At 40.5% G+C, this 24,525-nt stretch overlaps 1 protein-coding gene across 1 annotated transcript in view; it reads left to right on the forward strand.

Moving 5' to 3' along the window:
• ADAM19 (ADAM metallopeptidase domain 19) overlaps positions 1-24,525 on the forward strand; it is a 126,141-nt gene that overhangs the window by 83,648 nt on the left and 17,968 nt on the right. Inside the window, exons 8-15 of the mRNA XM_044659849.1 lie at positions 985-1,056; positions 6,927-7,093; positions 13,027-13,111; positions 14,197-14,336; positions 19,947-20,124; positions 22,364-22,453; positions 23,257-23,452; positions 24,117-24,225. Of these exons, the coding sequence (XP_044515784.1) occupies positions 985-1,056; positions 6,927-7,093; positions 13,027-13,111; positions 14,197-14,336; positions 19,947-20,124; positions 22,364-22,453; positions 23,257-23,452; positions 24,117-24,225 (1,037 nt within the window). The remainder of the gene's footprint in view (positions 1-984; positions 1,057-6,926; positions 7,094-13,026; positions 13,112-14,196; positions 14,337-19,946; positions 20,125-22,363; positions 22,454-23,256; positions 23,453-24,116; positions 24,226-24,525) is intronic.

The raw sequence follows: 24,525 nt of genomic DNA on the forward strand, positions 1-24,525 counted from the left end.
CTTTCCTTTCCTTTCCTTTCCTTTCCTTCTTTTTTTGGAAAACAATTTATTAGTTAATTTAGAATATTTTTTCCATGGTTGCAAGATTCATGTTCTTTCCTTCTCCTTCCCCCACTCCTTCCCATAGCTGATGTGTAATTCCTCTGGGTTTTACATGTGTTATTGATCAAGATCTATTTCCATATTATTGATATTTGCACTAGGGTGATTGTTTAGAATCTATATCCACAGTCATATCCCCATCGAACCATGTGATCAAGCAGTTGTTTTTCTTCTGTGTTTCTGCTCCTACAGTTCTTCCTCTGAATGTGGGTAGTGTTCTTTCTCATAAGTTCCTCAGAATTGTCCTGGATCCTTGCATTGCTACTAGTACAGAAGTCCATTACATTCAATTGTACCACAGTGTATCAGTATCTGTGTACAATGTTCTCCTGGATCTGTTCCTTTCACTCTGTATCAATTCTTGGAGGTCATTCCAGTTCACAAGTCCATTTTATATTTGAAGATAGCTGTCAGGTCACTCCTGAGTCTTCTCTTCTCAAAGCTCACCATGCCTGATTCCTTCAACCAATCCTCATATGATATGGTCTCAGGGCCTTCTACCCTGTTGGGTTATCCACCTTTGGATATTCTTCAGTTTATCAATGTCATTGTTATCCTCCTTCAATACTTCCTGACTTCAAAGATGGTTTTCTACCTATCTCTGCCACATGCTCTCTGAAGCTTTCAATATTATGATACACATTCCTTGGATGATTATCTTTAGGAATATCTCCTGAGCACCATAGAGGTGGTGATGCTAGTCATGGAGCCCTGAGAATGGTGAGATTTAATTCAACTTTCCCTGCTTTGAGTACTTGTCACAGTTTGGTAAAAGATAGAGCCTGGAAGGTGCAAAGTTGCCTTAAGTATCTGTACAAAAAAATGGACAGATGTTCTAAGCCTCTTCTTGAGGAATCACCTGGTTTTGTTTGTTCCTTTCAGTTTCAGAAGAACCGTCGAGACCCGGATGCCACCAAACACAAACTCATGGAGATTGCTAATTATGTTGATAAGGTGAGACCAGGTGTGTAGAATGGATTATTTAATCAGACAGTGTATGAGAATTTAGGGGCAGCCATGTGGTGCAGCAGATAGAATGCTGGACCAGGAGTCAGGAAGATTCATTTACACAAGTTTAAATCTGGCCTCAGATACTTATTAGCTGCGTGATCTTGGTAAGTTGTGTAGCCCTGTTTGCCTCAGTTCCCTAATTTGTAAAATGAGCTGGAGAAGGAAATAGCAAACCATCTTTGCCAAGAAAATCCCAAAAGGGGTCATGAAGAAACTAACATGACTAAAAAATGACAAAACGAGAATTTTATAAAAAGAAGCACCATGAACCACTATATATTCATTAAGAGCAAATTGAAGGAGCAACTAGGAAGCTCAGTGGATAGAGATGTGAGGTCTTGGGTCCAAATCGGGTCTCAAACTCCTCCTAGCTATATGATGTTGGGCAAGTCACTTAACCCCTATTGCCTAGCCCTTACCACTCTTCTGCCTTGGAACTAATACTTAATATTGATTCTAAGACACAAAGTAAGTGTTTTTTAAAAAAAAAAAAAAGCGAATTGTGCCAAGGTAATCTCATTTCCTTTGATCTAGTTACCAGATTAGGAAAAGAGGAATACTATATACATAATTGAGGAGAATTTCAATAAGGCATTTCATAAAATCTTGCACAATATTTTAATGGACAAGATGGAGACATTCAGGTGACAAAGGAAAATAATTAGCTTCAGAACTGACTGATGGACCCACAAAAGTGATGATAAATAGGTCAGTGTCAATGTGGAGGACTGTGGAGTGCCACAAGATTCTTATCATTAAACCTGTCTTGCTCAATATTTTTAACAGTAACAAGGATGAAGCCACAGAGAAGAGTTTATCAAATCTTCACATGACACAATCAATGAGGGTTAGCTAATATTTTGAATAGTAGAATTTTAATAAAAATATCAAAAGATTAAAATATGAGTTTAGTTACTAACACATATAATAAGATGGAATTTAATATGGATAAACCTACCTTCCCAAAACCATAAGCCCATGTCTTTTTGAATTCTGTACACAATGCTTGTCTAATCTTTTATTGGCTTTTTTTGGTTACCACGTAACAGTATCGACTCCTTTTGAGTTTCAGTTCATGAAAATCCCCAGATTTTTTTTTCACATGAACTGTAATGATATCTGGATCATTATGACCATTTCTGAGCTCTACGATTTAAGAAAGGTCTTGACAAGCTGGAGCGTGACTACTGGAGGGTGACCCTGATAGTGAAAGAACCTTTCAACCAGCTTCCAACCAGCTGAAGGCCTTGAGATATTTGGATTAGAGAAGAGAAAGCTTAAGGCCAGGTCCTAGGAGGCTGATTTTCATGCCTTCCAATATTTTTGGGTTTTTTTGACACTAGGATGAAGTTCAACGAGAACGGAGCAGAAGTTACAGAGAGATAGATTTCATTTTAATGGTTAGAGATAGGAACTGAAAGGTGATTTCATCGGTATAGAGGACTCTCAGGTAAAGGAAACTCTTTACTAATGTAGGTAGGTCCTTCTCTTCAAATTATCGGCTTAGAGAGTTGCTGGGTAAAGAAGTCAAACACATAAGACCCTACCTAGATTAAAACATAATTAGGAAATATTTAAGAAAATAAATATAAATGCATTTGATACATTTATGGGGAAGCTAGATGGCTCAGTGGACAGATGACTAGGCCTGGAGACAGGAGGTCCTGGATTCAGTTCTGGCTTCAGATACTTCCTAGTTGTATGACCCTGGGCAAGTCACTTAACCCCCATTGTCTAGCCCTTACTGCTCTTCTGCCTTGGAACCAATAGACAGTATTGATTCTAAGGCAGAAGGAAAGGGTTTATTTAAAAAATACGTGTACAGTTCATTTTAGTGTCAAGAATAGAACAGATATTGTTAATATGTGATTTTTTTTGTCAGTAAGTAACTGGCAGGCATCCTTATGAGCAGTCCTCATTTCCATTTGAGTTTGGCATCACTGGCCTAGACAACTAAAATTATAAATAACTTATCCAGAGCCAGCATGTGTCAGAGATGGTACTTGAACCAAGACCTTCTTGATTCCAAGGCCAGCTGTTTATCCACTATACCACACTGTCTCTCCCTTTAATATAAGGAACAATGAGAGTTTTTGAAAAATAGAAAATTGCCTCAGGAAATGTTGAGTTTCCCATTCCTGGGGGTCTTCAAGTGGAGACCAAGATGACTGTAGAAGGAAGTCTGAACCTCTGAGGTGTGTTCCAACCCTAAGATATTGCTGGGTTTCATGAGAGTCCCGAAGACGCGTCACTTCCGAAGTTCAAATCTGGCTTCAGACACTTAGTATCTGTGTAACCCTGGGTGAGTTACTTAACTCTTTTTGCCTCTGTTTCCCAATCTGTAAAATGAGCTAGAGAAGGAAATAGGAAATAACAAATTTTCTTGGCCAAGAAAATCCCAAATGGGGTCATGAAGAGTCAGACACAACTGAAATAACTGAACAACAGCAACAACACTACAGCAAGATTTTGATAGTTTATTATAATCTACATGGCACTGAACAATTTAACCCAGAAAGTAATACATAGTCCCACACACAGTTTTTGAAATTATAATTAATATAATAAATAACAATACTAATATAATAAAAATTATAATTATAATAAATTAGTACTAGAAAGGAACTCAGAAGTCACCATGATCAGTGCCAGGCTTATAGTAGGAATCTCCTCTATATCATCCTTGACAAATTGCAATCCAGTTTCTGTGTGAACGTCTCCAGAGATGGCAACTCATTCCTTCCTTAGGCGGTTGTTCCACTTAAAGAGAGTTCTTATTGTTCGGAGGTTTTTCATTCTATAGCACCACCAATCTCCCCTTATTTTCCATGAGTGATCTTATTTATGATTTCTGGGCCCCAATAGAACTAGTCTCATGATAGATAGCCCTTTCGATATTTGAAGAGCATTATCTCCCCCAAAAGTCTTCTCTTCTCTAGACTAACCATCTTTAGATAGCATATTTTCTAGTCTTGTTTACTAAACCTGGTTGAATCTTCTGGTTACATTTTGCTTGTCAGCGTCCCTCCTGAAAATGAAACAACCAGAACTCAGTACAAGATGACAAGATTACCAGGGCAGACTGAGCACAGCAGGATGATCACTTCCATCACTTAATTAAAAAAAAATTCCAAACTTAACCAACACCAAATAAATGAGCATATCCATATTCAATGCAGTATAGAAAAAGAAGCTTGAACATGAGACTATATATCTTATTTTCCTTTTAAAGTATACAATAAATCCAACATATAACTTTCAAAGTTGTCTTGATTATCTTTGTTTCTTTTTGAACTCTAGAATTTTATTTGTATACCCTAATATGGCATTGGTCTTTGATCCCTCTCAATGAGTTTTCAGTCAGCTAAACTCAGTTTTTTCAACGAGGTTGCTGTCCTGCCTTGTCTCCCTTATTCTGTACTTTCACAGTTGATTTTTAAAAAAAATTAACCCAAGTTCAGACCTTTACTTTTGTCCTAATCAAATGACTTATCCTTTAGTGGGACCCAAACTGACTCCCTCTGGAGAACGTTAGGGAGGAAAGGAGACCTGGGAAGAAGAAAGGAAGGATTCTCTTACTGCCAAACTTGGACCAGGAATGACTAGAGGAATCGGTCCCATGGGCCATTATTTTAGCACCTCTCTCCAACCCTCAGCCTGTTCTAGGAAAACATTGGAATAATTTTCAATCCAAAGCAGGAACAACATCTGGAAAAAATGGAAAAATTTGTCTCCCGTGGGACCACTGGAGGAGGCGGATTCTCTAGCTTTTCATTTAATATTCATCATTCTTAGGCTTTAGTAGGTGGGAAGTTGGTCTGGCTTTTAGAGTGACCAGATTAGCCAGATTGGTTCAACCCAAAGAAGGGGTGAATGAAATTGGGATGGAGGCAAAGGAGTCATTAAAATACAAATCTTTCTTGAACTGTTTTCTAAATGATTCATGTGTTTAGTTTTGATGGTGAGGATTTTCAGCACTCTGCTTCAAAGTCACTTGCAACCTTAGTTTTCTTTCCTGGTCATGGGTCATTTGTATTACACAAATTAACAAGCAGTCACTCAATAACTGTTTGTTGAATGAATGACTAATTTGCATGAAGTAAAATGCCCTTCTATTCCCTCTGCCTTGCTGGATCTGAGGAAGCCCAGAGAAATTAGGTAATTTATCTAAGATCACACACATAGTAAGTAGAAGAGCCTGGATTTGAATCCAGATCTGCTGTTCCAAATCCAGTGGTGATTCTTCCATACCATGTTGTTTGTTGTTTAGGCATTTTTCAGTTGTTTCCTACTCTTCATGACCCCATTTAGGTTTTTTGGCAAAGATACTGGAGTGGTTTGCCATTTCCTTTTCCAGCTCATTTTACAGATGTGGAAACTGAGAACTGAGGTAAACAGGGTAAAGTGACTTGCCCAAGTTATGCAGTGAGTGTCTGAGACCAGATTTGAACTCAGGAAAATGAGTTTTCTTGTTTCCAGGTGTGGTGCTCTACCCACTGTATCACCTAACTGCCCCATATTGAAATCCATCCTGGCTTTATTTATTGAGAAGGAAACTTTGGTGATTCCTTTTACAGATTAGAAAACTGAGGTCTAGAGAAAGGAAGAGACTTAACCAAGATAATAATTACAATATAATGATGATAATAATAATGATTATGGTAATTATTAAAGGATTATAGATCATAGATCACATGGAAGGGACCATGAGCCCAAACTTCTCATTTTATAGATAAGGAAACTGGGGCTCAGAGATGCTATTATTTGACCATGATTCTAAGATAGTTATGATAATGATGATAACAGTTGACATTTATATATTGTTTTAGAGTTTGTGAAACCTTTTACATGTATTATTTCATTTGAACTTCACAACAAGTCTTTGAAGTATGTAATATGTATGAATATTTTATTCCCACTTTAAATGTAGGGAAACTGAGGCATGGAGAGTTCAAGTGCTTTCCCTATCCTTGTTGTTGCTCAGCCATTTCAGTTGAGTCTGACTCTTTGTGACCCCATTTGGGGTTTTCTTGGCAATGATACTAGAATAGTTTGCCTTTTTTTTCTCCAGTTCATTTTACAGATTGAGGAACTGAGTCAAATAGGGTTGAGTGACTTGCTCAGGGTCACACAACTAGTGAGTGTCTGAGGCCATCATTACTCAGTAAGGATGAGATCCAAGGAACAAATAATAGAATTGGGATTATCTCTCCCCCTGCCTGAGTCCTCTGACTCCTGTATTCTTTCCACTGTGCTGTCTTGCCTCTACCTACACTGGTTCTTAGTTCTTACATCTTTCAGACCAAGATGGCTTCTATAGACCCTTTAAACTCTTACTCCTGAGATCCTGCTCTTGGTTTTTTCATTAGTCTTTCACCTCTTGGTCTATTTTTTCTTGTCTGAAAGATGGGTCTAATGCCTATTTCTTTTTGCCCCAAGTTATGCTGAGAAAAACCAGCGTGATCACTGATGCTTTGACTGCTCATTAGGGGAGAAATGATGTGAATCTAAATTGATGTAATTTTAAGAGGCAGTGAAAAAATGCCAGAGACAGCCTGACTTCAGGAAGATTCATCTTCCTGAGTTCAAATCTGGATTTTGACACTCACTAGCTGAGTAACCCCGGGAAAGTCGCTTAACTCTGCTTACGTCAGTTTCCTCATCTGTAAAAAATGAGCCAGAAAAGGAAATGGCACACTTTGGCATCTGTGCCAAAAAAATTCCAAATGGGGTCACAAAGAATTGGACCCACAACTGAAATGAATGAATAAGAAGAGATACCAATATATGTTTTGCTTCCCTTATCCTTTTAGTTTTATCGCTCCCTGAACATCCGTATTGCCCTTGTGGGCTTGGAAGTGTGGACTCATGGAAACATGTGTGAAGTCTCAGAGAATCCATATTCTACGCTCTGGTCCTTTCTCAGCTGGCGACGCAAGCTACTTGTACAGAAGAACCACGACAACGCCCAACTGATCACGTACGTGGACTATTCCTGAGCTAAGAGATTCTGCTTCTTCTTGTATGAGGAGGACAGCACCCACCACTGTTGGTGCTGAAGTAGAAAGAGTACTAGATCCGCAGACAGAAGTCCTGGGTTCTAATTTCAGCTCTGCTACTTACTAGTTGTGTGACCCAGGGCAGGTCACTTAATTTGTCTGAGCCTCAATTTCCTCATCTAAAATGGGGATAATACTAATACAGAAAAAGTATTACTTTGCCCTCTGGAAATTAATTTTTAAAAAATTTTAATTGCAATTAATAGGAAAGGTAAATGCACCTGTGGCCATCACCGCTCCCTGGATCCCTGCAGCACCACCAGGGGGCGGTGGCGCCCACTTTGGGAATCACTCTTTTAAATGATGAATATCTGTGTGACAAAGGATGAGTTGGGGGAGCTTATGCTGCAGAATGCCCATTTTCCCTTGAATGAATTTTAGCTGCTTGAGTTTTTTGAGAGTTGACCAAGAGGATGATCTGGGACAAGGCTGGAGGAAGGTGGTGGTTCCCCAAAGTGTTATACTAGGGCTCTGATGAGAGCCAGTGCCAAGCCTATGCTAGGTTCTGGGGATACAACAAGAAAGAAGGAACTAAGGCAGGCCATAGTTGAGACCCAGATATGATGAGTGAAGGTGGCTGGGATAGGGCTTGTTCTGGGGCAGTGATAGAGGCTTGAAAGGTTTGGGGTAGGTCAGGCATTTGGGAGAAAGGATGAGGGGATTCTTCACAAGAATACCCAGAGGGTTGTGCATGGAGAGCCGAGTCTGCAGTGATCATGAACCAGGCAGATGCTTAGTTAACAGGCTGCTTTTGAGACCAAGAAGGTAGGCAAGGCAGCAGCAGCAGGGCTGAAGTCAGACTTCAGAGGCCACATCCAGGAATGTGTCCAGAAAGGTGCTGATAGGAGCTTGCTGTCAAAGATTGCCCAGAAAATTTTCCTTGGACCTCTTGGCTCTAGGTGCTTGGCCTGTTTGGTTTTGCTGGGGCAGTAGCTCTGTCTCTTTTGGTCCAGGACCAGAGTCTAATCTCTGAGTCTATCTAAGAAGGACAAATAGAAGGGTTTCAAACAAGTGATGGATGCAAGATCCCTTCATCCCTTTCCTGATTCATCTACTGTAAGCAAGATCCTTAAGATTACTGGCTATTTCCTTTTTGTTCTTGTATCTGCAGTGTGCAGCATGATACTGGAGAAGGAGCAGGTACTTCATAAGTGCCTATTGTTTGAATTTCTCCATCACTGTGGTTGTCAGGTTCACTTCCTGGGGCTAGTGGCCGAATATCTTGTGGTAGGCTATTTGCTCAAGGCTCTGAAATAGTTAAGTATATGCTATCAGGCAATGAAAGGTCATGGGTGAGCACTCAGATGACTTGAGTTCAAGTCCTACCTCCTTATATTTGACCAAATAATTTCACTTTCTGCTTTTGGATGTCAGTTCCCTCATCTATAAAATGAGGTGCTTGGATTATGTTCAGTTCAATATTTAAGCATCTTCTGTGTTTGAGACACTGTGCTGATTCCTTTCTACGATTCCCAAGTGCCTAGCACTGTGCTAAGCAGGAGAGAAAGAATGTAAAATGTAGTTCCTGTCCTTAAGAAGTAGAAAGAGATGACAGGCCCAATTAGGGAGTGAAGCAACCCTCTTGGGACAGAGGGCACACATTTATCACTGTGCTGACTGTGTGGTCAGGAGTTTTCTTCATTCAAAGTTAATTGGCACACATGAGGTAGGAACCTGTTCCCTTGGGCTTCTTTGTCTCTAATTACTTGGGCAGAATGCCTTGGCCAGTCATTCACCCCATTGTGGAAATTTTTGTGCTCATTGTCATGATTATCTCTGGAGACATAGAATCCATGTCAGTTAACAGAGAAGGTTGGTGGTTGTCCTTTTGTACTCAGAGGACCAAAATGATGTTACTATTAAGGGAGAAGAGCATTAAAGGCAAAGGATAGGGGAAGCTAGGTGACTCAGTGGATAGGGCACCAGGCCTAGGGTTAGAAGTTCCTGGATTCAAATGGCCTCAGATACTTTCCTGTTGTGTGATCCAAAGCAAGTCATTTAACACCTATTATGTAACTCTTGCCATATTTCTGCCTTGGAACCAGTATTTGGTATCAATTCTAAGACAACATAAATGTTTAAAAAGAAAAAAGAATTCCACAGATCAACTCAGGGGGCATAGAGTAGAATGATTAGGGGGGGAATGGCGTGAGCTGACAACAGACTTTTAACTTCTGCTGATTCAGAATTGAAATTCTATGAACCCAAGATATTTTCCAATCAGCCAATTTCAGTAACAGTTGCTATATTTTAATATAATGATCAGCAGAGTGGAATCTACCCTGATGGAGGGCAAGGGGATAACCAACCAGTGGAGGCCACATGAAATATTTTCTCCAGTTCTTAAAAATTCTTCAGAGTAGGCTGGCATCATGGGGTGTATCTTCATCCTGCTATCAATCAACAAACACTTATTAAATGCCTACTAAACACTGTGTAAGGCTCTGTGGACACAAAGATAAAGAATGAAGCAGTCCTTCCTCTTACATCTAAATGGAAGAGACAACAAATACATAGACCTACATTTCCAGAATAAATATAAAGAGAATAAATACAACTAAATGCAAGGTGATTAAACATGAAGTAGTTTGGGAGGGAGGAAGGGTGCTTGCTTCAGCAGCACTTATACTAGAATTGGGAGGGAGGAAGGGCACCAGCAGTCAGGAATATCAGAAAAGGCATCATATAGAAGGTGGTGATTGAGCTATGTCTTAAAAGAAGAGAGGGATTCTGAAGGACTTATGGAAAAGAACGCTACCCACATTCAGAGGAAGAACTAAAGGAGAGGAAACACAGAAGAAAAACAACTGCTTGAACACATGGGTTGAGGTGGACATGATTGGGGATATAGACTCGAAGCTACCACACCAATGCAACTATCAACAATTTGGAAATAGGTCTTGATCAATGACACATGTTAAAACCAGTGGAAATACGCATCAGCCAAGGGGGTGGGGGGAGAGCTCAGAGGGTGAAGGGGAAAGTAAGAGCATGAATTATGTAACCATGTTAACTTTTCTAAAAAATAAATATTAATAAATGTTTAAAAAAAAAGAAGAGAGGGATTCTATTAGGTGGAATGAGGAGAGAGTATATCTTAGACATAAGAAAAGGCCAGGTCAAAGGCAAGGAGATGAGAGATGGAATCTCTAGTATGAGAAATAGAGAGAAGACCAGTTTGACTACACCACAGTTTTACTCCAATCTTGGTCTACCCTTGGGTTTTCCCAAACATCTCGCCCAGATTTTGAAATGATTAAGAGGCCCACAAGTAGCTTTGCATTTAATATGGAGAGGCAGAGGAAGGCATGGCAGAAAAGTCATCATCAAGGATCTGTATGACTAGAAAAGGAGATGGACTGACCTTATAGATAGAGGGAGGGAGGAATAACAGATGGACAGCCTGCCACCATTATCATGTTATCATGGTTGAGTGCTTCTTTTGGGTGGGTGCCAGATTTGAAGTTAGAGGACTTAGGTTTGACTCTTGGCTCTACCACTTACTAATTTGGGCAGTAATAATCATTTCGCCTCTCTGGACTCAGTTACCTCATCTATGAAATGAGTGGGGAGGGATTATCTGACCTCTAGGGTCTTTTTTAGCTCTAAAACTGATATTATGATCCTATGAAAAATTAAAGGAAAGAGAAGAAGGTCTTTAGCACATTGGGGAGATCTTCTGTGGGTAATCTATAGAAATGAATTGTGTAATCAAAAAGGTACAGAGGGGTGGCAATCCCGTACTTGTGGAAAGAACACAATAAGTTCTCAGACTCATTGGAACATTTTTTTCTTTTTCTCTTTAAGAGAAATTACTGACAGGTGATTGCCATTCTTTGGTTTTTGTCTTCTGATTTCTTCTTCTCCATTCATTTATCTCTTCTTCCCAGGAGTGCATAGCAAGTAAAAGGAGGTACCTAGAGCTAGGGAAAAGTTAAAAAAGAAAGATTAAATGAGAATTATGATAAGAGCTGCTGGTAGAAAAATTGAAGAAAGTACCTGCAAAAGAGTGCTTGGACTATGTTTAGACTACTTGGACCTCAAGCTTTTGGGGAGTCCCAAAGTATAGAATAGTATCTTTTCCCAAGTTTAGTCACAAAATCAGTGAATAAGCTCAGTTGATTAAGAATAATGACTATGTTAAACATTTTAACTATAATAACTGTGCCTGTGTGTCAGGCACTATGCCAAGGGCTGAAGATCCAAAGAAAAGGCAGAAATATGGTCATCAAGGAGCATCACATTCTAAGGGAAGAGACAACGAACAATTAAGTTACAGACATAATATATAGTGTAGAAGTAGAAAGTAATCTCATTCCTTCAGAAGGGATGTAATCCTTGCTGCTGAGGACTACTGAGACTGGTGGGTCATGTGAGTAGGAGTTCTGAGTCTCAGCAGGGCCAAAGTTGATTGCATATTTGCACTGTCTGGCAGTAATATGGTGAGTGCCTTCAGAACAGAAAGCCTCCAGGCTGCCTAGGGAGGGTCTAGGTTAGAAAAACTACAGGTTTTTCTGCCTTTGTTACCAATCAGCAATGAGATTAGATCTTTGAGTGGTTGCTGTGCTTTTAGCCTGAGTGAGGTAGGGACGCCTAGTCTCAAGAGGGAAAAAAGAACTGAAAAGGACCTTAGAACATAGAATGTTAGAACTTGAAAGGACCTTTGGAAAGTTAAATATAGCATCACAGAATTTGGGAGTTGTAAGGGACCTTAGTCACCATCTAGTCTAACATGTACTTCAAATGGAATCCTGCTACAACATAGTGGGCAGTCAGTCATCCAGCCTGTGCTTGAAGATGTCCGGTGAGGGTGATCCCTCTCCTTCTAAGGCAGCCCATCTCTCTTGTGGATAGCTCTAGTTGTTAGAGGCTTTTCCTTAATTTGAGATTAAATTTCCCTCTGCTACTTTTACCCAGAACTTCTATACCTGCCCTCTGAGGACAAACAGAACAGGTCAACTCCCTTCCTCATTAATGGTCTTTTAAATATTTAAAGACAGCCTGTCATCCTTCTCCTAATCCCTGCCCACACCAGTTCTTACTTGTCCCGGCTAATTATGCTCAGTTCCTCATGTACTAAGGACACAAGCCCCTTTCCTATCAGGGCAGCTATTCTCTGGATGCTTTCCACCTTAGTATTATTCTTAAAAAGGGGCTCCAAACTGGGTATGATATTCCAGATGTGACCTCACCAGGGCATCTTTTACAGTGGAACTATCAGCCCCTCATTCCTATAAGCTCATAATACAGCCTGAAATGGCTTTAGCTTTGTTGGTCCTGAGGTGTGATGGGGGATGATGCACCAGAACCCATAGCTACCTCTTTCCACCTGAGATGCTGATGTGAAAGCTTGGCAGCTGAAGGATGTGAGTGTGAATCATCTTGGGCATCATGACCTATGCCACCTTCCCCTCCTTACCCCCTCCTCCACCCAGCTGGCCTCATCCTGTCCAGCAGGAATGGGAAGCAATTTGTAAACCCTGCTCATTTCCTTCCAGTAAGATTAGGCTATTGCCATATTATAGGAAGGGGAGGAGACTGGGAAACTACGTCTCTGACTCTTGAAATCATTGCTCTCTGCTTTTCTCCTCTGTGAGTTTGCATGGAAGTAGATAAAGGAAAATGGTGGTGTGAGAGGGTTGGGGGTCATCTTGGAAGCCATAGAGATGACCCAGAAATGAGAAGACTTTTTATTTGTCTGTGAGTCAGAGGATGGGCTTAAGAAAGTTAGCTTTTTAGTGAAACCACTGAAAATTATAATAGGTCATTGTCAATTAGGCTGTTTCTATATCTGGCTGACTTTTGAGGTGATCCTCTCAAGCTAAGCTTCATTATCTTCTCTCTTCACTTTTAGGGGAATGTCTTTCCATGGTACCACAATTGGTCTGGCCCCACTGATGGCCATGTGTTCCGTGTACCAGTCTGGAGGGGTCAACATGGTGAGTCTTGCCCATTAAGTCAGGTAGTAGAGAAGCTAATTAAATTGTTGCATGAACCAGGAAATCTACATCTTTGCAAATTGGCCTCTATTTTTCCCACTGGGTTGAAAAAACTGACCCCCTCCCTTCCGTTCTCCCCCCCCCCAAACTACTGGTGGCAATCCCAGCAAATATTGGCTGAAAACACCTTATGTCCTATGCAATTCTTCTCAGCAATCTCTAATGAGAAATTAGAAGAAAGGAGATAGGAAAGCAATTACTATATAAGCTAAAAAGCTAAGCTCTGGTGTGCATTCAACAGAACCATAGAATCCAGGTCAATTAATTTAGCATGAATTACAACTAAATGAAGCAGCGTTACTCCTGGTGTGATAACATCACTCCCTTGACCCACTTTGGGTCCCTCATCCCTTCTTGAAATATGCAGAGTTTATATTTATAATATTATATAAATAATATCATAAATATTATTATAATAGTCACATCATTATATCACACAATCAATATCACAACATACTAATATTATATTAATAATTAACATTAAATATTAATAATAACAGAATATATTACATTATTATAAATATTAATGTAATATATGTACATATTATAACATATGTTCTAGCCAAGGAACTGGGAAAATAATAGAAGTGACACTACGTCTGTCCTTATGCAATTAAGGATTTTGGTAAATACTCTAAAAAAGTGCTGTCCTCAGCTGAGGTATTCCTCAACAGAATATGTGAGGTAACCTTTCAGGGTGATGTTAAAAAAAAAACAACCACAGCCTTCTATGACGTGTCCCATGGTAGGACTCCCCCTGAGCCATACCACTAGGCTAGCTAGCTAGGGCATGTGTCTGATCCAGTAGAGAATACCTTAAATTCATCTTCTTTAAATGCTATGAAAAAAATGACTGCCAAATCACTGCATCAGAAGGGCTCCAAGCACTTATGAAATATCTATGTGTGTATGTATGTAGGGCTGGATTCGTAAAGAAGAGGTAAGAAGATCTTTAGAGAAGGTCATGGTTATGGGGTGATGGCTCACAAGTGCTCGCCTTGACTGAACTTTCTCCTTCCCTCCAGGATCACTCAGAGAATGCCATTGGGGTAGCTGCCACCATGGCCCATGAGATGGGCCATAACTTTGGAATGAGCCATGACTCGGCAGACTGCTGCTCGGCAAGCGCGGCAGATGGTGGCTGCATCATGGCTGCCGCCACTGGGTGAGTCGTGTGGGGAGCTGGGACAGATCTTAGACCACTGAATGGAAGGGACACGGGAACACAGAATGGCAGAATTATCAGGGACCTTAGAACTTAGAGTGCTAGAACTAGAACAAAGAATGTTCTAAAGATCTTAGAACACAGGATGTCAGAACTGGAAGGGACCTGAGAGCACTGAGCATAGAAGGATACAACTGGAAGGAACCTTAGAACAGAGAATGTTAAAGCTAGTACATAATCTTAGAGCTAGGAGAGACCTTAGAACATAGAGATAAAATTAGAAGGGAACCTTTAAGACACAGAATATTAGAACTAGAAGAGATCTTGAGCATAAACCAGAAATAGAGTTAGAAAGGATCTTTTTGGGGTGTGGTGTGGTGTGCTATATTTATTTAATTAATTAATTTAGAATATTTTAGAAAGGATCTTAAAATAAAGCTGGAAAGGATTTTTAGAACATAGAATGTTAGAACGTGGGATTTTGGAAATCATCTCTGATTTTATAAGTGAGAAAATGGAGGCTAGAGATTGGAAGCAATTTGCCTAATGGAACACAGCTAGTTAATGGCAGATCTTAAGACTAACATCTTGACTAAGAAGTTTGTAAGGATGGAGGTTAAGGTCCGACAGGACAATGGCCTATATTTTTCAATGTATCTTAAAGGTAACTGTAAAGATCCTGCAAGTTCTTTGTTAGAACTTTGGGCAGAGGGTTCTTAGAAACAATTGTGGAGTCCTGTGACTTTTGGTGGGAAGGTGATATGTGTATAATAACATAATGTAATTGTCTTTTAGTTTAGAGTATTAAAGCATTTTTGCACTTCTAATCTCATTTCCCTTGCCTCCTCCTTCCCTAATTCTGTCCACTTCACAAATGGGGAAAATGAGGCTCAGAGAGATGTGATATGTTCTATGGTCCCTCAGCTCATTAGGTAGTAGAACTCCAACTTGAATCCCTCTAGTCTGATTCCAAGGCTAGTATCCTTTTTTTTTTTTTTTTTTTTTACTATGCTCTGCAGTTGACTTTGAAGGCAGGTGACCTAGGCATCCCATCTTGGTTCTGGCCCTGCTTTTCCTGCCTCAGGGTCATCTTTTCAAAGCACAGTCATAGTACCTGTCCTCCTTATGGGGTGGGTCCTTATAAGATGTTAATGGGGAAAAAAGTGACAGTACTATGAAAACTATTATTTAAACTGTACAAATGTTGGGTATCATCAGTGTCATTATCATGGCTTCTTACGATGATCTGGGTGTTTGTCAATAACAAGGAGTACATGAAGTGGAATGAGGGGCTCAGGTTCTGTCAGGAGCACTGCTGTGTCCCTCAGAGAAAGAAAAGGGGAGGGAGAAGCATTTATAACCATTCAGGGAAAGTATGGAGGGAGGCTTCATCTCCCAGAAAGAGTGAATGCCTTGTTTAATCTGCCCAGCTCCAAAATTCACTTTAAGTAGAGCTTTCTTTGAGCCCTACAATATAATACAAAAATATTTTAAATGTTTCTTTTGTACTTCTTTGTTGCATTATTATCATTAGCCAATTATTCCCCATCTTGTAGAGTTCCCTTTTATCCGGAAATAGAAGCCCTTCTTTGTAATAAATAAGAGTGGTCAAGCCAAGCCACACATTGGCTGGGTCTGAAAATCATAGTCTCATTCTGCACTTCTCGCCCATCGTGGCTCAGCCAAGAAGAGGGTTTCAGGAAGCATCATCTATCTTCTGGAGTTGTGATTGATTGTTGCTTTGATCAGAATTCTGAGGTTGGGGTCATCTGGCTGGCTCAGTGGATTTGAGAGCCAGGCTTAGAGACAGGAGGTCCTAGGTGCAAATCTGGTCTCAGACACTTACTAGCTGTGGGACCCTGGGCAAGTCACTTAACCCCCATTGCCTAGCTCTTACCATTCTTCTGCTTTGGAGCCAATACAGAGTATTGATTCTAAGATGGAAGGTAAGAGTTTAAAAAAAAAAAAGAATTCTGGAATCCTTCATAGTTGTTTTCATTGACATAATTATAGTCATATAAATTGTTTGTCTGGTTCTACTCCCTTCATGGTAACCCATCATTATAGGGCTCATACTTTATGTTTTGTTACCTCTTCACTCATTCCTACCCCCATTCCTTGAAAGAACTACACAGGTACATATTTTCACTGAATCCTCAAACTCTCTCAATTAGTTCATGTTGTGATCAATAATACCTATTTATTTTAGGGGACATGTTGGTGGCACAGTGGATAGAGCACTGGGCTGGGAATCAGGAAGACTCATCTTCTTGAGTTTAAATCTAACCTCTACTCTTCCCAGCTGTGTGACTCTGGGCAAGTCACTTAACCCTGTTTGCCTCAGTTTCCTCATCTAAAAGATGAGCTGGAGAAAGAAACAGCAAACTGTTCTGGTATCTTTGCTAAGAAAACCCCAAGTGGGTTCATGAAGAGTCAGACGTGATTGGAACAGCTGAATAATGGGAAGACACTGATGTTAAGGACCTAGGTGACTAGAAGGATGTAGTGATGAAATGACTCCACAAAGATTACTGGCTGGCTAGAGTTAGGGATGTGGTCTGCGACCATGAAATGAAATGAAGCCATCTGGCATAGAATTGAGCCCATGACTTGGGTCCTTTGATGTAGTCCTCTGATCATCTTAAAATGTTCTAAAGTAGTTTTTTAAAGATCTTCAGTGGTTTCCAGTTGCCTGACTCCTTACTAGGGTTCAAACTCCTCTGCCTAACTTTCGGCACCACTCATAATCCAGCCCTCCCTGACAGTTCCATGCCTTTTTCACATATGCCCTCCTCCCCTCTTTGTACTCTATATTCCTAGCAAACTGGACTATTTGTTTCCCTGAAACACACCTAGCTATGCCTAGCTTCCATGCCTTTGCTTATGCTATTCCACAGCCCTAGGATGTTTTCCTTTTCCATCTGTGCTGGTTGAGTTCCTGTCCTTTCAATTAAAGCCTAATTCAAATGCTACCTCCTCTAGCCCTGGCCCTGGAGATAGGAAGATATGAGTTCAAATTAGCTTCAGACACTTACTAGCTATCCTGGGCAAATCACTTAACCTCTGACTCCTTTTCTTCAACTATAAAATGTGAATCATGAAAGCACCTATCACTCAGGGTTGTTGTGAGGATCAAATGAGATGATATTTATAAAACACTTAACACAATGTCTGGCACAGAGTAGGTTATTAACAATGGTCACATCAGATTAAGCTAATATGATAGAAAAGGAAAATGATGTGCTGGAGGGGACATGGAAAAATTTGGACACTCATACATAGTTGGTGGAACTGCAAACTGGTTTAGCTTTTCTGGAGAGCAATTTAGAAATTTGCCTAAAATAAAACTATGCATGTCATTTGTTCTATAATACCACTACTAAGTCTGCATTCCAAAGGAAAAAAAAAAGGACACTTATATACAAAAATATTTATAGCAGCTCTTTTTATGGTGGCAAAGAATTGGAAATTGAGGGGATGCCCATTATTGAACAATGACTGAACAAGTTGTGTTATATGATTGTAATAGAATATTATCATTTTATAAGAAAAGATAAGCAGCATGGTTTCAATAAAACTGGGAAGATTTCTATAAATTGATGCAAAGTGAAGGAAGCGGAATTAGAACAGTAACAGTGAAATTATACAATGATTGGCTGTGCATTATAATCAATTTAATGATCCAAGACAATTTCAAAGAACATTTGATGGAAAATACTATCCACCTCTAGAGAGACTACAGATTGAAGCATAATTTAGAAACTTACTTTATTTTCTTCTGTTTTGCAACATAGTTAAATGGAACCATGTTTTGCATGAATTCACATGTACAATTGATACCACATTTCTTGCCTTAATAATGAGTGGGAGAGGGCTGACAGGAGAGAAAATTCCAAATTTAAAAAAATTTAAAAAAAAATTAAAAAAAATTCTTGTTCCCTTCCCCTTTTCCAGGAAGCCTTCTCTGATCCCTCTTGGCTATAATAACTTTCTCCTTCAGACCTCACATAAAACCTTTGTTTTAATATCTATCTTTAACATACTTGTTATGTAATGCTCAGTATTCTAGCTCTATGTATTTATGTCTTTATCCTCTTATTAGACTAGGTCCATGACAGCAGTGACTAAAGTTTATATAAAAATAATAACAATTGTGCAAATTTATATAGGACTGGCAGGTTTAAAAGGTGTTTTATATATAGGATCTCATTTGATCTTAATAAAGACCCTATTAGATGGGTGCTATTTTCACTCCCATTTTATTGATGACAAAATTGAGGCCTGGAGAAGTTAAATAAATAGCTCAGTGTGACAAAGGTTATGAATGTCTATAGTAGAATTCAAATCTGATCTTCCTGACTCCATGTCCAATATCTATCTTCTATGCTACATCCCTTCTCCCTTAAACTCTGAATCTCCTTCAGCACCAGAAAGGGGATTTTTCTTTTTTTTTTTTCTTTTTTTTATTAGACATTTATTAATATTCGTTTTTAATCTGTTTACATACTTTATGCCCCTACTTTCCCCTTCACCCCCCGCTCTCCCCCCACCCATGGCCAACACACATTTCCACTGGTTGTACCATGTGTCCTTTTTCAGGGTCTATTTCCCATTCATGTCCGCCTCAGCCCATGCATTCAAGCAGTTGTTTTTCTTATATGTTTCCTCTCCTGCAGTCCTTCCTCTGAATGTGGGTAGCATCTTTACCATAAATCCCTCAGAGCTGTCTTGTGTCATTGCAGTGCTGCTGGTACAGAAGCCCATTACATTTGATTTTACCATAGTATATCAGTCTCTGTGTACAATGTTCTTCTGGCTCTGCTCCTTTCGCTCTGCATCACTTCCTGGAGGTCTCTCCAATTTGCATGGAATTCCTCCAGTTTATTATTCCTTTTAGCACAATAGTATTCCATCACCCGCATATACCACAATTTGTTCAGCCATTCCCCAATTGAAGGACATAAGGGGATTTTTCTTAATAAATTTTTATTGAGTGAATTGGTGAATAAACTTTCTTGTGGGTTTGTTTATTAGTTCTAAGGGGAGAGCAATCTTAAAGTGCTTATAACTCCATTGAAACATACAAAGATCTGTATCATCCATGCCACAAGAGTGATGCTGCTGTCTCTGATTTTCAAATACCTGTTCTGGTACCATATGAAGAAAAATAAATAAATTTGGGATGCCCATGTTGTCCATACTCAGGTATTGGATCAAGTGTGGATCTGATTGCAGCAATTTGGAATTTTCCTCCAACAGTATAGATCATAGTTGATCACTTAGTGCCCATCTTGGACAAGAATTGACCTTATTTTCCCCCAAGTATGACAGAGAGCTTCCATCCAATGTACCGAAGACCTTCCTTACCTTCTCATGATGTGGCAAAGAAAGCAACATAACACAGGGCTGACTAGATCATCTCTCAATCATAAAAGATGAAAGTCAAACCTGTGCCAGCACAAAAGGAAAAAAGGGGTTTGAAATATGGGTGCATGATTCTGGTAACCATCAGGCAGATAGATTCATCCAAATAGACTTGTGTCCCATCTCCACCATATTGCTATCTCAGCTGGTGGGTTCATTCCAGCTCTGTGCTCCTTCCTCTACCAGGCACCCCTTTCCCAAGGTATTCAATCGGTGCAACAGGAAGGAGCTGGACAGATACCTGCAGTCAGGAGGTGGCATGTGTCTTTCCAACATGCCAGATACCAGGACATTGTATGGTGGCCAGAGGTGTGGAAATGGGTACCTGGAAGATGGAGAAGAGTGTGATTGTGGTGAGGAGGAGGTAAGAACTTGGTGGTGGGGGGAAGAGGGAAGGAATATGATCATAAGGGAAGAACTAAGGACTGTTGTGATGGTTTGAAGCTAATGCAGGAGAGGAGAGGGCGAGGAAGATGGCTCAGTGGTTAGAGAACCAGAACTGGAGACGGGAGGTCCTAGGTTCAAATCTGGCCTCAGATACTTCCTGGCTGTGTAACCCTGGGCAAGTCACTTAACCCTTTTTGCCTAACCCTTACCAATTCTTCTGCCTTGGAACGAATACATAGTATTGATTCTAAGATAGAAGGTAAAGGTTTAAAAAAAAAGCTCAGAGGAGAACCCCACCACCACCACCATTTTTTGATGATTGATTGATGCCAAAAGTCTTGTGTGGGAAGCCGTTCGATGTATTAAAGCCTTTGGAGAAATAGGATCAAATTTAGGGCCTGTTATCTGGATTCCCTACGTGACCAATCCAGACTGAGGCAGTCTTTGTGTTTGGTCCTGGTCACCTGAGCCCCAAAAGGCTCTGGTACCAGCAGGTAGGTTAATCCAAAATCAACTTGATCCCTCCAAGAGGCTATTAGGAGTTATTTAGAGAAACAGAGTCTGTAACAGATATTTTATCTGGATCCAATTACAAAATCATCGGCAAGTAAAACTGTGTGTATGATTTTTCTGCATTGCATGTCAGGATGCAGACTGAATGGGCCATCTAAGATAAAAATCTGAGGCTCCTCTTTTGACTCAGTCTTTGATCCCCACCTTTTTTACAATTCTTATTGGAGAGCTTTGAAGTGGCAGACCAGCTTCTATTGAGTTGATGATTTCCTCCCTTGGTAATTGAAGAAGCCGAAATCTTAAACAAATGCTGATTCCATATTCAGATTAAAACCTGAGTCTTTAGTCTGATTGCAGATTTCAATTGATGAGCATCTCCATAGGATATTTTCTCTCCCAGAATTATCCCCTGCTGAATAACCCCAAGGTTTGGAATTTGACCATTTGTCTTTGCATCTGTATTCTTTAGACTTCAATGGATTATGCGTGATTTATTGCCCCTTACCAACTCTGACTCCTTTTTGCTTGAAATGAGTATATAATAAACTCCCAAGCCCGCAGACTTTGGGACAGCATGGGCTAACCACTAGTCTAGTTGTTCTCATTTTCTTTCTCCTGCCTTAACTATCCTATGCCACCACGCAGCTCAGGACCCCAAAAAATCATATAGAGGCATGGCCCCCTATAGTCTTGTAGATACAGGGTGGTATAATTACAAGACCACTTGATTTGGAGACAACTAGTCAACCAAGTTTTTGGAATGACTGCTCCTATAACCTTGGAAAAGTCACTTCCCCAAACCTAGCCCCTTGGCCTCAACTTCCTTATCTATAAAATGGGAGACAGTCTAGTATAATAAATGGAACATAAGAGTCCTGAACTTGGCCTCACAAGGCCTGAGTTCAAATCTCTTCTCTCTCACTTAGTACTTGTGTGACCTTGGGCAAGTCACTTTATTCCTCCTCAAATTCAAGTCTTCATCTGTGAAAAACTGGGCTGGATGACTTCTAATATCTCTCTAGATATAAATCCTGTGATCCTAAAGATAGTGAATAATAGATAAATAATAACTTATTCCCTAAAGATAGGGAATATGGGCCAATAGAATGAGACAGGGCCATCTTTTCATAGCCAAACCTGGAGATTCTCTAGCTAAGTCTGGCTCTAAATTTCCACACTGCCTTTCCCTCACAGAACCCCTCAGTCTTCAGCACAATTGTAATGCAGAAACTGCAAATGCCAACTGGGAGTTTTATCAGCTTGCTCTGTATGTTTCATATGTGAGAAGTTCATGGCTTTTTAGTAAATTAGCCCCACTGAGGCTGGGGAGAAGAAGGGAAGAATTATCTTCTATTGGCAGCCCACAGCCTCACAGCATTTTAGAAATGGAAGGGACTCATTGGGCTACGGTTAATTTTAGTAAGAAAGGAAGTTTCTGGGACAGAACCCAGGAGACCAACCCAGGTGTGATTAGGGGCCACAACCACTTCCCCTTGTTCTAATGACCTCTTCCTGGGCACTCTTTGTGGGCCAGAGGAGTGGATCTAAAGGGGTTCTGAAGGGAGTGGACTTCTGGGGTCTTTAGTGCATGGTTGGGGGGTGGGGACATGGACTAGAGGTGAATGGGTCTATGCCCCTCTCCACCTGCACCACCTCTTCCTATCAGCCCTATAAACACCTCGTGATTCTCCTCTCTCCCCCAGGAATGCCACAATCCCTGCTGCAATGCTTCTAATTGTACTCTGAAACCAGGGGCGGAGTGTGCACATGGCTCCTGCTGCCACCAGTGCAAGGTGAGGAGACAGGGCTACTAAAGAGAGGGGCCTGGCTTCCACTGGGGGAAGGAGAAGGTGTAGGAATCAGAGATGCTTTCTGCTGGAAGGGACTGCTAATGAGAATGGGTCTGTGGCTCTGTCTCTAGGTCAAGCTGATCTCGAACCATCCCAGGGAAGGGGGCAGCTGGGTGGCTCAGGGGATTGAGAGCCAGGTCTAGAGACAGGAGGTCCTGGGTTCAAAATGTGCCCTCAGACACTTCCTAGCTGTGTGACCCTGGGCAAGTCACTTAACTCTTACTGCTCTTCTGCCTTGGAACCAATACATAGTATTGATTCTAAGACAGAAGGCAAGGGTTTAAAAAAAAACAAACCCAATAACTGTGGGAGTAGAAATGCAGAAGGAAAACACGATTTATCACTTGTTTATATGGGTATAAGATTTGGGGTTTTGGTTTTTAAAAGATTACTCCATTACAAAAAAGAATAATATGGAAATAGGTATTGAGTGACAATACATATATAACTCAATAGAATTTTTTGTCAGTTCCAGGAGGGGAGCGAAGAGAGGAAGGAGAGAACATGAATCATGTAACCATGGAAAAATATTTTTAAAAATAAATAAAATTATTTAAAAAATAAAAGATTTTAAATTAAAAAAAAAAGAACAATAGCCCTGACATATCAGCAAGAGAGTATTGGGATTAAAAATGGAAAATAAGAAAATTCTATAGAAACATAAAATAGATGATGATCACAGGGTCTTTGGGAATTTAATGAAGATAATTCACTTATGATTTATCCCTTCTTTCCTTATGACTCAGCTGCTAGCTCCAGGTACTCTGTGCCGTGAGCAATCCCGGCAGTGTGACCTTCCGGAGTTCTGTACTGGCAAGTCACCTCACTGTCCTACCAACTTCTACCAGATGGATGGTACCCCATGTGAAGGTGGGCAGGCATACTGTTACAATGGCATGTGCCTGACCTACCAGGAGCAGTGCCAACAACTCTGGGGTCCTGGTAAGATGCACGCTTTCCTTCCCAGGAGCCCTCATCTCAATCTGACTCTTTTCTCTAAATGCCATGGATAACATCACACCTTACTTGCTAAGAGAACCTCACGACTCATTTGTATGGTACATTCAGATTTAGGAAACTTCTTTCCTCACAACAACTTGTAGTGTAGGTAGTACACTACAAGGTACAAAGATCTGGAAGACATTTTAGATAAATCTAAATATATGTCAAAAATGAAAAATAACAAATAAAAGCATGAGTTCTGGCAGCAGTGAGCTGGCCAACTGGACAGTGTTGGACTTGGAATCTGGAAGAACTGAATTCAAATATGACCTCAGACACTACTAGTCGTGTGATCCTAAGCAAGTCACTTAACCTCTGACTTGTCTCAGTTTCCTCATCTGCAAAATATGGATAAAAATAGCAGCAACCTAGAGTTGTCTTGGGGAGCAAATGAGATCTTGGTAGAAACACTGTAAATTCTTGAAGTGATATATCAATGCTGGCTATTATTATTTTGAGCGTGGTAGAGAAGGAGGGAACAGAACATAAGGGGATTCTGGGAACCTCCCAGTACAAACTCACTGATGGTATACTTTTGCAGGAGATTTGTTCCAAGTTCTCTAGATGGACACTGCTTGATAAATGCGTTTTGTTCTCTACCCAGGAGCTCGCCCTGCCCCTGATCTCTGCTTTGAGAAGGTGAACGTAGCAGGAGACACTTTTGGGAACTGTGGGAAGGACATGAATGGAGAACACAAGAAGTGTGCCATGAGGTGATGATTGTAAGAGAAGCCCTTTGGGAAGAGTAGTGGCAAAAAGTTCCACTCACCCTATCCAGTCTAACCCTGGTCTCAGGGAAGCTGGGGGTTTTATAAGCTCCAGGCTGACCATAGCCCTGGCCAGATACCTGCTTCTGCTATAGTTCTTGCTTGTAGTTTCAGGCCTTTGTTTCTAAACCAGGACATGGTGATAGAAGGGAGATGAATCTCCTTCCTTCCTTCCTTCCTTCCTTCCTTCCTTCCTTCCTTCCTTCCTTCCTTCCTTCCTTCCTTCCTTCCTTCCTTCCTTCCTTC

The sequence above is a fragment of the Gracilinanus agilis genome, chromosome 2 (genome assembly GCF_016433145.1).
Source record: "Gracilinanus agilis isolate LMUSP501 chromosome 2, AgileGrace, whole genome shotgun sequence".
Lineage (NCBI taxonomy): Eukaryota > Metazoa > Chordata > Mammalia > Didelphimorphia > Didelphidae > Gracilinanus > Gracilinanus agilis.